At 55.2% G+C, this 13297-nt stretch overlaps 1 protein-coding gene across 6 annotated transcripts in view; it reads right to left on the bottom strand.

Moving 5' to 3' along the window:
- The window catches only part of Kcnn2 (potassium calcium-activated channel subfamily N member 2), a 176757-nt gene that overhangs the window by 46736 nt on the left and 116724 nt on the right, over nucleotides 1-13297 (bottom strand). For 2 of the 6 annotated variants that reach the window (XM_090325476.1, XM_090325475.1), the window contains exons 4-5: nucleotides 12008-13194; nucleotides 11615-11710 (exon numbers count right to left, since the gene is read on the bottom strand). The exons of 2 other annotated variants lie outside the window; for them this stretch is intronic. In XM_090325476.1, the coding sequence (XP_090181602.1) occupies nucleotides 11615-11710; nucleotides 12008-13156 (1245 nt within the window). In that variant the 5' untranslated portion in view covers nucleotides 13157-13194. Of the gene's footprint in view, nucleotides 1-11614; nucleotides 11711-12007; nucleotides 13220-13297 lie in introns of those variants that run through there. 2 more of the 6 variants (XM_090325474.1, XM_090325479.1) reach the window with 2 other exon arrangements.

Raw genomic sequence — 13297 nt, forward strand, 5'->3', positions numbered from 1 at the left:
GTCTCACAGACTTGCCAGCCCAGGCTGGCTTTGAACCCGAATCCTCAGATCTCAGCCTGCTGAGTATTGAGGATTGCAGGCGTGAGTGCAGGAGCTCCTGTGATAGTTACAGCTTTAGAGTGTGTGCACAAACCTCTGGTCACGGAGCATCTCCTAGAATCATGACATACGAGGATGAACAGCGAGGCTGCAGACTAAGACAGGGACAGAGAACAGTGAACAGCCTCGCTCACCGCAGCACTAACGCGTGTGAGTGTCAAAACGGACCTGCAAATCATTGCTGGAATCCATCCACCCGGCCTCAAAGCAAGCGGACAATGAAAGCTGTAGACCCTCCGGGCCGGTGGCTCCGCCTGTCATCCCAGCGACCCAGGAGGCTCAGATCTGAGGATCACAGTTCAAAACCAGCCCAAGCACGGAAGTCCGTGCTTATGTCCAATGAACCACCAGAAAACCAGAAGTGGTGCCATGGTTCAGGTGGTAAAGTGATAAAGCCTTGAGCTAAAGAGCTCAGGGACAGCACCCAGGCCCACGACCGACAAAACAACAGCAGCAACAAACCTACATACCCCTGCCCAAAGAGCTGAATTACTTGTGCATAACCTCAGATTCAATGAAGCATAACAGTTACAGATAAATACTGGATTGGGATTAAATGTTCAGATAGTCAAGAAAGCAAGAGAGGCAGTATTGACATGGAATTTGGCCCTTTAAAACCTGAATACATGACAAAGTTCAAAGTGGGCAAAGAGGCCTAACTAAATCCCGACTGTGTCCTACGAAATCAAGAATGAAGTCCAACACTAAACCAATAATAAGAAATTGCTCAAAACCCAGGGAGAGACGAGGTGTTCAAGGGTTGACCTCTGGAAACCAGGCAGAGGGGAGACCCCAGTGCCCAGATCAGAGCAAGCCAGCGCAGCGCCAAAAGCCTTTTTTTTTTTTCTTTCTTTCTGTAGCATTGCTGGGGTGGGATGGTGGGAGGGGGGCTTCACCAGGGAGCCAGGTCTCCAGCAGCTGGAGGCCTGGACACGGAGGCCTTGTGCTGCAGATGTACACAATTGTTCTTCCCAGTTCTGTCAGACTAGAGAACTGGGGATGTACAGTTAAGGCTGGTGGTGTTCTAAACAAAAGTTACCGGAAGGAAGTCAAGTGAAGGAGGGAGGGAGGGAGGGAGGGAGGGAGGGAAGGAAGGAAGGAAGGAAGGAAGGAAGGGAGGAAGGAAGGAGGGAAGGAGGCACAAATTTGTGCTGAATATAGAAGTCCTGCCAATTCTGCCAATTCGTTACTGCTTTTGGATGTTTGTTTCATCTGTTCTTCGGGTGTGTGTGTGTGTGTGTGTAGTTAATGCCAGAGTTTTCCATAATCCAAATATTCCCTTTGCTTAGAATAGGGCCTTGATTAACTCTTTTAACTCACCAGGGCCCTCATTAGTGGCAGGAGAGGCCTGGGGCTGTGAGGCCTGAGTTAAGGCAGAAGGAGCCCTGCTGCCAAGAAGCAGAGGAGCTGATTTACGGCAGAAATAGCCACTGTGGCCAAACAAGCAAGCGAGAAGGTGAGCCATGAAAACTGAAGCGTTTCAAGGCTCATTACAGGTGTGAGGAGAGCCCACCCCAACCCCAGCTTCTCCTAAAAGTTAATGTCTAAAAACAAACTTCAAAACAACCTGGAAAAAGCAAGGTCACACACACGTTAATAGACCAATGACACTGTTGTTCTGCTCCCTCTCATAAATTCAACAAGAAAGGGAGTTATTGCTGTCTCCCCAAACCCAGGGTGGCTGGGTTCCATTGCCTCCCTTTCAGTCCCAGCAAACAAGACAGGGGACTGGCAAGTAGCCCTGGGCCATGTATTACCTCATTTAATCTTCACAGGGCACCAAGGCCCTGGGGTCCCTGCAGCCTTAGAGAGAAGGGAGGGGAGGACCCGGAGAGACCAGGGCACACACAGTGTGACACACACAGCCACACAGCTAATGAGAACTGGGAGCTCGCAGAGGGGCTGGCTTCACAGGCCCGGAGACCACAGGGAATGGGGAAACAAGGGTAAGGGGGAGCGGGAGCTTTGCTTAGCTCCAGCGCAGCTCTTACGGCCTCCCGGGAGGCAGAGGACAGCCGGTGGCCGGGGGCAGATCACCCGAGCCATGTCCTCGTGGCCCTCACTGAGCCGGTGACTCCCCTCCCTGTGGGCTGGCCAGTGTTTAAGTGCAGGACAGCAATGCCCCATGCTCAAAATCCCAGCCAGGGCAACGAGCCTAAGTGTTCCAGAAACTACCACCACAGAATCAGAGGAAGGGGTCTGAAAGCACGGAAGGAACAAAAAGAGCAACAGAAATGCACCTCTGAAGCTGGTGCCCATAATCCGAGTTCCGCTGGAGGGTGAGACCCGGGGGCCGTTCAAAGCCCGCCCAGGCATAAGCCTCTCGAAGACTCCATCTCCAAGCAACAACACACAAAGTCAGGGGTGGGCTGGGGAGGTGGCCTAGTGGCAGAGTGCTTGACTAGCATGCAGGAAGCCCTGGGTTCAATTCCTCGGGACCTGTACACAGAAAAAGCCAGAAGTGGCACTGTAGCTCACCTGGTAGAGTGCCAGCCTTGAGCAAAAGCAGCTCGGGGACAGTGCCCAGGCCCCAAGTTCAAGCCCCAGGACTGGAAAAAACAAACAACAAGTCAGGGGTTGCATGAGAGCCAAGCCAGCCAGGGGAATGGTTCAAAACCCAACCCAAGAAAGAAACATGAACTATATGTAACTATGGGTGATAACATAATAACAAACATGATTTTTTTTTTTTTTAACCAACTCCGGGTTCTCCACAGTCTTTAGCTGAGTGATTTCTCTCTTGGTGGATTTTCATGACCTAAATCTTCCCGAGATTCTCAAGGAAGTGTGTGTGTCCAGGAGAACACTCTCATGAAACTAAGGCTCAAGACAGCGTTTCTACAATCACACAGCTGCCAGGCCCAGGGCAGGCTGGGCCGAGACCCTGGCGTGGTGGGAGGAGGCCAGGCGAGGCTGTGGCACAGCGGGGGTTCCGTGACAGAAACACACACTTCCTCGTTCAGACCCACGGCACTCCGCAAAGCCGGCCACAGCCACTGCCGCCCTCACCTCTGCCCCCACATCAGCTCCACTTAGGGGGCTCTGTGTATCCTCCTGTTCTCTGCCAGTTTCCTAGCATGAATAGTCATTAGTTTTATAACTGGAGAAAGAAAAACAAATCCTAAGAGATAAGACCGTGACACTCCCAACGTTTAAATCATGTTTCAAATCGTAAGCAAACGGGTCTCAGGCCCTTGGCTGACATCAACTGGCTGTGCAACCATGACACTGCGTTCTGCTCAGAACAGGTGGCTTCTTGCAAGGCGTGAGTAAGCTCAGAACGCTGAGATCAGAGGATCAAGGTTCAAAGCCAGTGATGGCAGGAAGTCTTCGAGACTTTGTCTCCAATTAACTACCAAATAAAATAAAGCTGGAAGTGGAGTTGTGGCTTTGAGTGACACTGTTCAGGGACAGCATCCCTTGTCCTGAGTTCAAGCCCCATTATCACCAACCATCAAGAAAACAGAGCCCTCGGGACCTTCCTGAAGCACTGGAGGAGCTCAGAGGGACTGGCAGGACGCAAGTTGCCACATTTGAAGTTCTGCCTCACACACTGCCCGGAACGGGGAAGCCTTGCCAGAGAGCAGACATCCATGTATGGATGGGAGCCACAGTGGTGGGCCACGTGACAGGAGCAGTGCCTGCCCAGTGCCACAGACCAACCACAACCACACACCAGGCTTCCCAAACCCACACAAGCAGCTGTCAGATAACACAATGGATATCATTCCAACCGTCCTGACACACGGAAACCCTGACTTGAAACCAAAGTGCCAGCTAACGGGGCCAGCAAAAGTAAAGCCTTCCTATTAATCCAATATCCATTTTACGAGTGTCACTTGCCAACAGCTCCTGTGAAGCCTTGAATATTTAGATCAGCAAAATGGGCCGTATAACGCAGCATGTGTTTTTAGTGTCAGTATTCGGATTTGAACTCAGGCCCCAAGTGTTGTCCCTTAGCTTTTTTGCTTAAGTCCACTTGGTGCTCTAGCACTTGAGCCATATCCACTTCTGGTTTTCCGGTGTCTAATTAGATAAGAGTCTCACACTTCCCTGCCTGGGCTGGCTTCAAACCATGATCTTCAGATCTCAGCCTCCTAGAGAGCAATAAAAACCCACTGCCCCAAACTACTAGGTATCTCTCTGTCCTTCCTGTGTGTGGGGGAATTCATCAAAGACGGAGCAAGTCCAGAAGGAAGTGGCCAGGGACATCTGAAGTCTGATCAGAAATATCCAGACACTTGATCTGTTAGCTAGGAAGAGAGCTGGGGCCTGTGGTGTTTGCACGGCAGCACTGGAAAGGAAGAAATCAATGTCTTTTCTTGTCCTGGAAGTCACGGTGTCCATACCGTCTACCCCTCAGTGCAAGCGCCACACAAACTGCGCTTCAAGGTCAGCCACAACCTTCAACTTGCTAAGCCCAAAGGGTCCCCCAGAACTCCAGCATGCAGACGTCAGGGCGTTTCATATGGAGTGAGGGCTCCCCGCACACTGGGTATCTGGTTTGATACAGAGTTTTTAAGATATTTCATACTGAAGTGAACAGCATTTCTCTTGTTATATCTACTCCCTTTCTATCTTCCAAGCCACCACACATGCTGACCCAGTGCTACCTCCGACGTCCAATCAGTCCAGACTCCCACTGCCTGGGAGTGGACAGTGCCCTGAGTGGACCAAGCTGAGTGGACAGAACCCAGAGAGGACGGAACCCAGAGTGTATGGAACCCTGGGGTGGACGGGACCCAGAGAGGAGAGAACCCAGAGAGGACGGAACCCAGAGAGGATGGAACCCAGAGTGTATGGAACCCTGGGGTGGACGGGACCCAGAGAGGATGGGACCCAGAGAGGAGAGAACCCAGAGAGGACGGAACCCAGAGAGGACGGAACCCAGAGAGGACGGAACCCAGAGTGTATGGAACCCTGGGGTGGACGGGACCCAGAGAGGATGGGACCCAGAGAGGAGAGAACCCAGAGAGGAGAGAACCCAGAGAGGACGGAACCCAGAGTGTATGGAACCCTGGGGTGGACGGGACCCAGAGAGGATGGGACCCAGAGAGGAGAGAACCCAGAGAGGACGGAACCCAGAGTGTATGGACCCCTGGGGTGGACGGAACCCAGAGAGGACGGAACCCAGAGTGTATGGAACCCTGGGGTGGACGGGACCCAGAGAGGACGGGACCCAGAGAGGATGGGACCCAGAGAGGACGGAACCCAGAGTGTATGGAACCCTGGGGTGGACGGGACCCAGAGAGGACGGGACCCAGAGAGGACGGGACCCAGAGAGGAGAGAACCCAGAGAGGACGGAACCCAGAGTGTATGGAACCCTGGGGTGGACGGGACCCAGAGAGGATGGGACCCAGAGAGGATGGGACCCAGAGTGGAGAGAACCCAGAGAGGACGGAACCCAGAGTGGAGAGAACCCAGAGTGGAGGGAACCCAGAGTGGAGGGAACCCAGAGTGGAGGGAACCCAGAGTGGAGAGAACCCAGAGAGGACGGAACCCAGAGAAGACGGAACCCAGAGTGGAGAGAACCCAGAGAGGACGGAACCCAGAGAGGACGGAACCCAGAGAGGACGGAACCCAGAGTGGACGGAACCCAGAGAGGACGGAACCCAGAGTGGACGGAACCCAGAGAGGACGGAACCCAGAGAGGACGGAACCCAGAGTGGACGGAACCCAGAGTGGAGGGAACCCAGAGTGGAGGGAACCCAGAGTGGAGGGAACCCAGAGAGGACGGAACCCAGAGAGGACGGAACCCAGAGAGGACGGAACCCAGAGTGGAGAGAACCCAGAGTGGAGGGAACCCAGAGTGGAGGGAACCCAGAGTGGAGGGAACCCAGAGTGGACGGAACCCAGAGAGGACGGAACCCAGAGAGGACGGAACGCAGGGTGTATGGAGCCCAGGGTGGATGAAACCCAGAGTGGTCGAAGCCCAGAGTGGATGGAACCCAGGGAGGACGGAGCCCAGAGAGGACGGAGCCCAGGGAGGACGGTATCCTCAGTGTCCCCCACAGCTGGCTCTCGGGACAAGGAAGAGAAGCTGAAGTGAACCTCCCCACAGCTCAAGTTCCAGGCTTGGCTGTGCGCTGCTCTGAAGCACACAGAGACCGCTTTATTTAGTGTCGCAGCCATTAATAATGCAGAGCCCTTTACCCTGGTGGCCACGGTGTGCACAAGTTCCCCATGGCCGGGTGCCTCATGGCCGGGGACCGCTGGCCGTGGGGTTCAGCGACGCCCACACGAAGGAAGGCTACACAGCCTTCCTGCCCAACAGCCAGCAGAGCCCAATAACCGACCCCTAACTGCCCAGGCAGCTTCCAGTAAGGGTTTGCCCGCCCGCTCATCCTCCATGAGTCCTGACAGCTTTGTAAACGGGAACATTAAAAACCCCATAGCAGGCCAGGCACCGGGGCGCACAGTCCAGAGCCGGGGATGGGTGGGGGCAGGAAAGCAGGGAGATCCTTCTCTCCAACGAAAGACAAAGCAGAGCTGGGGCTCAAGAGGCAGCAAGCAGGCCTTGAGCAGAAACAGCTCAGGGAGAGCGCCCGGGCCCTGAGTCTGAGTCCAGCACAGGCATGACAACCACACAACCCAGGGGACAGTGCCGCCCTGTCCTCACGGAGGTGCTTCAGCTCCCACAGACCCCCAACACACCACTAGTTACATTAAAATGGGGTAGCGGGGAACCGTGAGGTCATGGAATTTGGTCTTTTGTTTTTCTACAGAGATGTTTTTTCAGGGAGATGATAAACTTTTTAGAGGCAAAAAAAAAAAAAGGCAATAAAAATTCTTTTCTGAAAAAAAAAAACATGTCGGGGCCGGGAGTTTGGCCTAATGGTAGAGTGCTTGCCTAGCATGCACAAAGCCCCGGGTTCAATTCCTCCGTACCACACATACAGAAAAAGCCAGAAATGGTGCTGTGGCTCGAGGGTAGAGTGCTAGCCCTGAGCTCAGAGAGGCTCAAGGACAGTGCCCAGGTCCTGATTTCAAGCCCCAGAACTGGCAAAAAAAAAAAAAAATGTCTGGATGTAACAGAGCTGCAGAGGTGGCAAACGTGGAGACACGGGATAGGCCTGGTGCTTGGTGCATGCACATACACATCCATGTGTGCAGAGACAGATATGCAATCTGCAAGCACGTGCCTGCATCTGAGGGTGGGTGTGCATGGATGCAGCCGGTCTCAGCACTCGGGTGCCGTCCACTCCACACTCGTGCTTCACGAAGAAGGACGCCGGCCGTCCACTCCACACTCGTGCTTCACCAAGGTGGGTGCCGGCCGCGTGCACTGTTTGCCACCTGGCCTGGAAGCATCTGCTTTGCTTCCCACGGGACTGCAAAAATGAACATTTCCCCTCTGCTTCCCAGGCCCTGTCCTCACGCTGCCTTCCGGGGGTGGGGGGGGGGGGGGAAGAGAACCTTCTTGTCTCTCTTCCGGTTACACATTTGTATCACCTTTGGAAAACTTAACTTGAAAGCAATGCATGCATGTCACTCCATTACAGATGATTAAAAAAAATTCAAGAGTTCCCCCCCCCCCGCATGTTAATTAGATAATTACATCATTACCAAAACAATAACAAAAGGCTTCCAGAGTGTGGCTCTTGGAGCTGACATGGAACCCACCCACAGCTCGCAATCATCAGCCCGCCTGACACCAAGGACACAGGGAGAACTGGCCAGGACTCTCATCTGCACTTCCTGTCCCTCGACCTTGAAAGATCGAGGCAGCCGCCTGCCTCACCTCCTGTCACGTTCTTCCAAACGTCGGCGTCCAGCCACGCTCACAGCCCCCGCCTCTGCCAGAGGCCATGACACTGGCACCGATTCAAGCTGGAGGGAAATTTACTCATTCATTCGCTCATCCACTCAGCAGAAAATCTGTTCCCACTGGATCGGATTCTGCAGAAGCATGCTGACAAGACGTAAAAAGTGATTTCCTTTTTTTAGGGGGGTGGTGGGGGGTTGTGCTGAGGAAAAGTAATTAGTGCAATGGACAAAGTACACAGCCGGGCGCGCTGAGCTGTCTGTGGTACTGAAACAGAATCATGCCAAAGCTGAAAGCTCCCCAGCCCAGTTCTCCCAAAGCCACAGGGACAGGTCACTTTAACCGGGGCACTTCTTCCGCCTGTGACCTGCCTGAACCATTAGCCTGCGCTAGCGACAGTGTTTGCACACTTCTGAGAAAGGTCGGGCCGGTGAGCTCTATGGAAAGGTCACGGCCTCCGGCCCCACGCCCGTCATCCCGGATGCAAGCTCTCCTCAGTGGGCAGAAACGACCATCACACTGACATGCTAGAAATTAAACTAAAAACTCGTCTGAGACTGACTCCAGCCTGCCTTCAAGGACACGCTCCCCAAATGGCTGCCACGTACCCTGTACTCACTGGCTTTTAACTTCCTGCTAAATCAATGCCGTCGGAATTCTCCACTGTAACGTGAGGAGGGCACCGGAGCTTACAAGTTTCTATGGAAGAAATACACCTACCACAGCGACATCCATCACTTAAGCACAAGGCAGGATTCCTTGTTCCATGAATATGCATGAGGCCCTGCACCGGCTTCTCCTAGCTTGCTCCCAGTCCTGTTTACGACGCTGTGTGCGACAATGAGAACGTTCCTAGATTTGGGGTTTTTTCTCCCCTGGGTTCTCGCTCAGGGTTTTCACATGTGTTTGGCTCCTTTTCATTGTATCCCTGATGAGAACTGAAAACAAACCCAGTAGGTGTTTTGTTTTAAGTCTAACCTGCTGGTCACCGATGGCTCACACCTGTGGTCCTAGCTACTCCAGAGGCTGGGATCACAGTTCCAAGACAGCCTGGGCAGGAAAATCCTTCAGACTCTCATCTCCAACTAACCAGCAAGAGGCAGAAGTGGTGCTGTGGCTCAAGTGGTAAATCTCTAGCCTTGAGCAAAAGAAGCTTATGGACAGAGCTTTGGCCCTGAGTTCAAACCCCAGGGCCGGCACCACCAACCACAAACTCTTAACCTTCTGTGAGGTCTACGTTACCACCATGTTCACTCATAAAAACGTCCTCGGTTTTCCTCATTCATGCTACGCACACATCTAAACGTTCGCAAAAAGGCAATGAATCCAAATAAGCCAATAGGGCAATGCTTTCACAGCCCGATTTCCTGCAGAGCTGTTATTTCCCACCCAAGTTCTGACAACTTTAACACGATGTTCATGTTTAGGTGGAATCATTACGTCAACCTTTAACCTTAGGCTCCTCTTAGGTTCCGGAGTCATTTCAAAGAAAAGCTTTCCACAATGCATCTAAAGTCAGTGATCTCAAGAAGACGCTCTGTTTTTTGTGGCTAAAACTCCCCTGAGAAGGTCTGTTTCACTGTGTGCCTTCCAGAACCAACGGTCAATAGTAGGAAAGATGATGTTTAATCAAAGAAAAAATCCAGCAAGGCCTATCATTCTAAAGTAGATTAAATAAAACCACGCTGGCATCCATGCCAAATGTTGTTTTAAAGTTATCTGATGCCCAAAAGCACTTCAGACAATCTAGAATAGGGGCTTCAGCTTAAGTCTGAGGATGTACCAAACTTTAGGAGGTACAGAGAAGCCAATGTCTATTTTTTTTTTCAGGGCTTTGGGCCAGCTGCAAGCTGCAGGAAGCAAGTGCCAAGGTCCAAAGCAGTCCTGCACTGACCACGGGACCGGCCACGATGCTCTCTTCCTCCTCCCCCTCCTCCTGTGTCCTCTTTGTAAACTGAGTCCAAGGGCCGTTCTGTTCCTTTGCTCTTTAAAACATTTCAACAACCCACCTCCCAATCGAGAGGACTGAATTCATTATGAGCTTTTTGTCCGTTTTCTGGTGCTCAGGGCCCTGGCACTGTCCCTTAGCTTTTTTTTTTTTCCCCTCAAGGCTGAGTTGTATGACTTTGGCCATGCCTCCAGCCTAGCTTTTTGCTAGTTAAGGGGAGGCTAAGAGCCTCTCAGATTTGTCTGTCGGGGCTGGCTTCAAACCAGAATCCTCAGCTCTCAACCTTCCAAGTTGCTGGGATTACATGCATGAGCCAGATACATTCTTAAAATTAAAAACAACAACAAAAAAAACCTTCAAATGTGTTTCTCTTGTTTGGTCAGCACAACAGCACAACTTGTCTCCAAATATTCACTTTTTCTAGTGCTTGTTTTCCACCCTCCTCTCCTCAAATGCACACTTTAAAGTTTCAGCAAAGAGAGAAAGAGAAAAATGAAGTTACCTCCTTCCTCAGCTACAGGCACTGGTGTTTTCTGTGGGCAATTACTAAAAGTGGCTTCTCCTGTGGTCAGTATGTGTTGGCAAATCACCGGTTTCCAATTAACTTAATGGAAAACTACTGATATGGCAAGTCCCATACAAGGTTTTAAACTCAAAGGCATCTTACTTAGATCTGCCTTTCACAGCCCTACAAACACCTCACAGCAACTCAAACAACAACAAAACCCAACCAGAATATACATGTGTGTGTACAATCTAAGCTGAAGAGAACGGCAGCCTCATTTTTGAAAACTCTAGTGTGGTTTTAATTCACATATGTGAATATTCATTTGACGGAGAGCTGCAGCAACTGACAAAATGGCCCCTTCCATTACCAGGCACCACCACGGACTCACTGGCTGTACCCCAAGCTACTCAGGAGGCTGAGACCTGAAGGACTGCCCTTGGAGGCCAGCGAAGGCAAAAGCACAGCCACGAGGTCTTATCTTCAAAAGTCTTTACCTTCCATTGCTTATGTGTGTGTGGGGGGGCGGGAAACATTCCTCTTTCTCCCTACTTTAACCTTGTGATAGTAAAATAAATACTTGCTAAAACTTTAAAAAAAAAAAAAAAAAAAAAAAAAAAAAAAAAGGCAGGTCAAGAGGCAGAGCACAGCCAGTGTGTAGGCAGTCAGTTCAAACACAAGTTCTACAGTGCTCCCTTTGTCCACAGCAGACAAACACACAGTGCTCTTAGCTGCACTGGAAAAACGCAAATGTTTTCCTGTCAAGACACTTACAAGGGCAGCGTTCCACACGCCTGTGTGTGTGTCCGCGCTCACACACGTGCGCCTTAACGCCTGAGGCTGTGCACTTTTGCTCACAGCTACCATCCTACCACTTGAGCCACACTCCCCTCCAGCATTTTGCTGGTTCCCTGGAGCCTGACTCTCTGGGACATCTCTGCCCAGGCAGTCCTCCCTACCTCAACAGTTCCAGGTGTGAAGTGACAAAGGGACAACTTGATCACGCAGCCCGCATCTGCATTTATAAACCAACCCTGAAAACCCCGGCAGCTACGGGTGCACAGGGGGGCGAGGGCTCTTCCAGGCGCCGGACTCCCACACAATGACTGGCTCCTTCTGCAAGGACGGCTCGGGAGGGGGCTTAGTGTCCGCGAAAGGACGCGGCTGGCTGGCTTTAGGGGCCACACGTGTGCGTGTGGGCGCAAGTCCGTCCCGGTGCGCCCCCAGGCCGACCCCATCCGTCCCCGTCCGTCCCCGTCCGTCCCGCTTGCGGGCGGGCGGCCCGCGGCTGCTCACCTGGATCTCCCTGGCGTGGTAGACGATGATGAGGCCCAGCAGGATGATGGTGGAGAGGCTGATAAGGCATTTCAGAGCTAAGGAATACAGCGACGCCTGCAAGACAGACGGGAGAGGACGCGTGAGCGGAGGGCCGGGCCGGCGAGGCTCGGGTGCTGGAGCGCCGGGGCCGGGGTTCGAGTCCAGGGCCGGGGCGCTCGGGCACACGCGCGCGCGCACACACACTCACACTCACTCATTCACACACTCACTCACACTCACACACTCTTCCCCGGCCCCCTCCGCACCCCGGGGAGCCTCGGGGCCGCCGCGGGGAAGTTGCGCCGGAGTTGGCGCGGGGCGGGAAGGCGGGGAGGACGGCGGCCCCGGGTCCCCCGGGGGAAGCTGGGGTACCTTGTCGTAGGCGCCCCACGACAGCTCGGTCTCGATCACCATGACCACGATGCCGAACATGCCGAAGATGAGCGCGTAGTCGCTGAGCCGCTTGCGCTTCTCGAACAGGGCGCGCCGGTGGCCCAGCTTGTAGCCGATGTTCTGGTTCTTCTTCTTGCTGGACTTGGCGCCGCCGCCGCCGCCGCCGTGCCCGCCGGGCCCGTACAGCGCCAGGTTGTTGGAGTTGTTGTGCTCGGGCTTGGAGACCACGATCTCGGGCGCGGGCGCGGCGGGCGCGGCGGGCGCCGGCGGCGAGGCGCCGGGCGCGGGGGGCCGCAGCGGCTGCGCCTCGGCGTCGCCCTCGTGCAGGCTCCGGCGGGACGCGCTGAGCGGCCCGAGCGGCCGCAGGACGCCCCCGTTGTAGCGGCAGCTGCTCATGGCTATTTCGGTGAAGGGGTTGCTCTCGCGGCGCGGCGCGGGCTGCGGAGGCGCGTGGCGGGGGTGCTGGTGCTGCGGGGGGTGGTGGTGGTGGTGGTGGTGGTGGTGGTGGAGGTGGCGGAGGAGCGCGGGCCCCGAGCCCAGGCTGCCCGGGCTGCCCGCGGGGCTGGGGCTCGGGCGGGGCGGGGCGGGCTGCGGCGCGGGCTGCGGCCGGGGCGCGCCGGCATGGCTGGACGGCGCGGGCTCGCTCACATGGAGCTGGCTGCCCCGGCGCGGCGAGCCGCAGCCGCAGCAGCAGCCGCTCGACGAGCCGGACAGCGGCGAGGAGGCGCGGGTCCGGAGGGCGCCGCCGGGCGACGCGGAGCGGAGCAGCAGGGACAGGTGATCCCCGGCGCCCGCCCCCGCCGCGGGGCCGCCGGGGGAGGCGCAGCTGTTGCACCGGAGGCACGGGCTGCCGCCGCCGCCGCCGCCGCCGCCGGGCGGGTGCGGGGCGTGCGCGGGGTGCGGGTGCGGGAGGGGCGCGAAGGGCGCGCACGGCTGGCCGGGGCCCTGCGGGGGCGCGGCGCGCGGCGGCGGCTGCTGCTGCTCCGGGAAGAAGCCGCGCTGGAACTGCAGCGGGGTTTCCATGCCGGGGCTGTTAAAGCCGCAGGGGGACCGGGCGGTGGTGCACCCTGCGCAATGCGTTATGGTCGGGAGCGGGTACTCCTGCCGCTGGGGCGAGGAAGGGCCCATGCCGGCTCCGGTAGAATCCAGGCGGCGAGCCCTATTGGCTGAGCGCACCAAAACAATGGGCATGACATCACCTGCGGGGACCCGGACGGAGCCCGCGGCGCGCGGCTCGGCGGGGCGCGAGGGGGCGCGGGGGGCGGGACG

The sequence above is a fragment of the Megascapheus bottae genome, chromosome 38, assembly GCF_031878675.1.
Source record: "Megascapheus bottae isolate mThoBot1 chromosome 38, mThoBot2.hap1, whole genome shotgun sequence".
Lineage (NCBI taxonomy): Eukaryota > Metazoa > Chordata > Mammalia > Rodentia > Geomyidae > Megascapheus > Megascapheus bottae.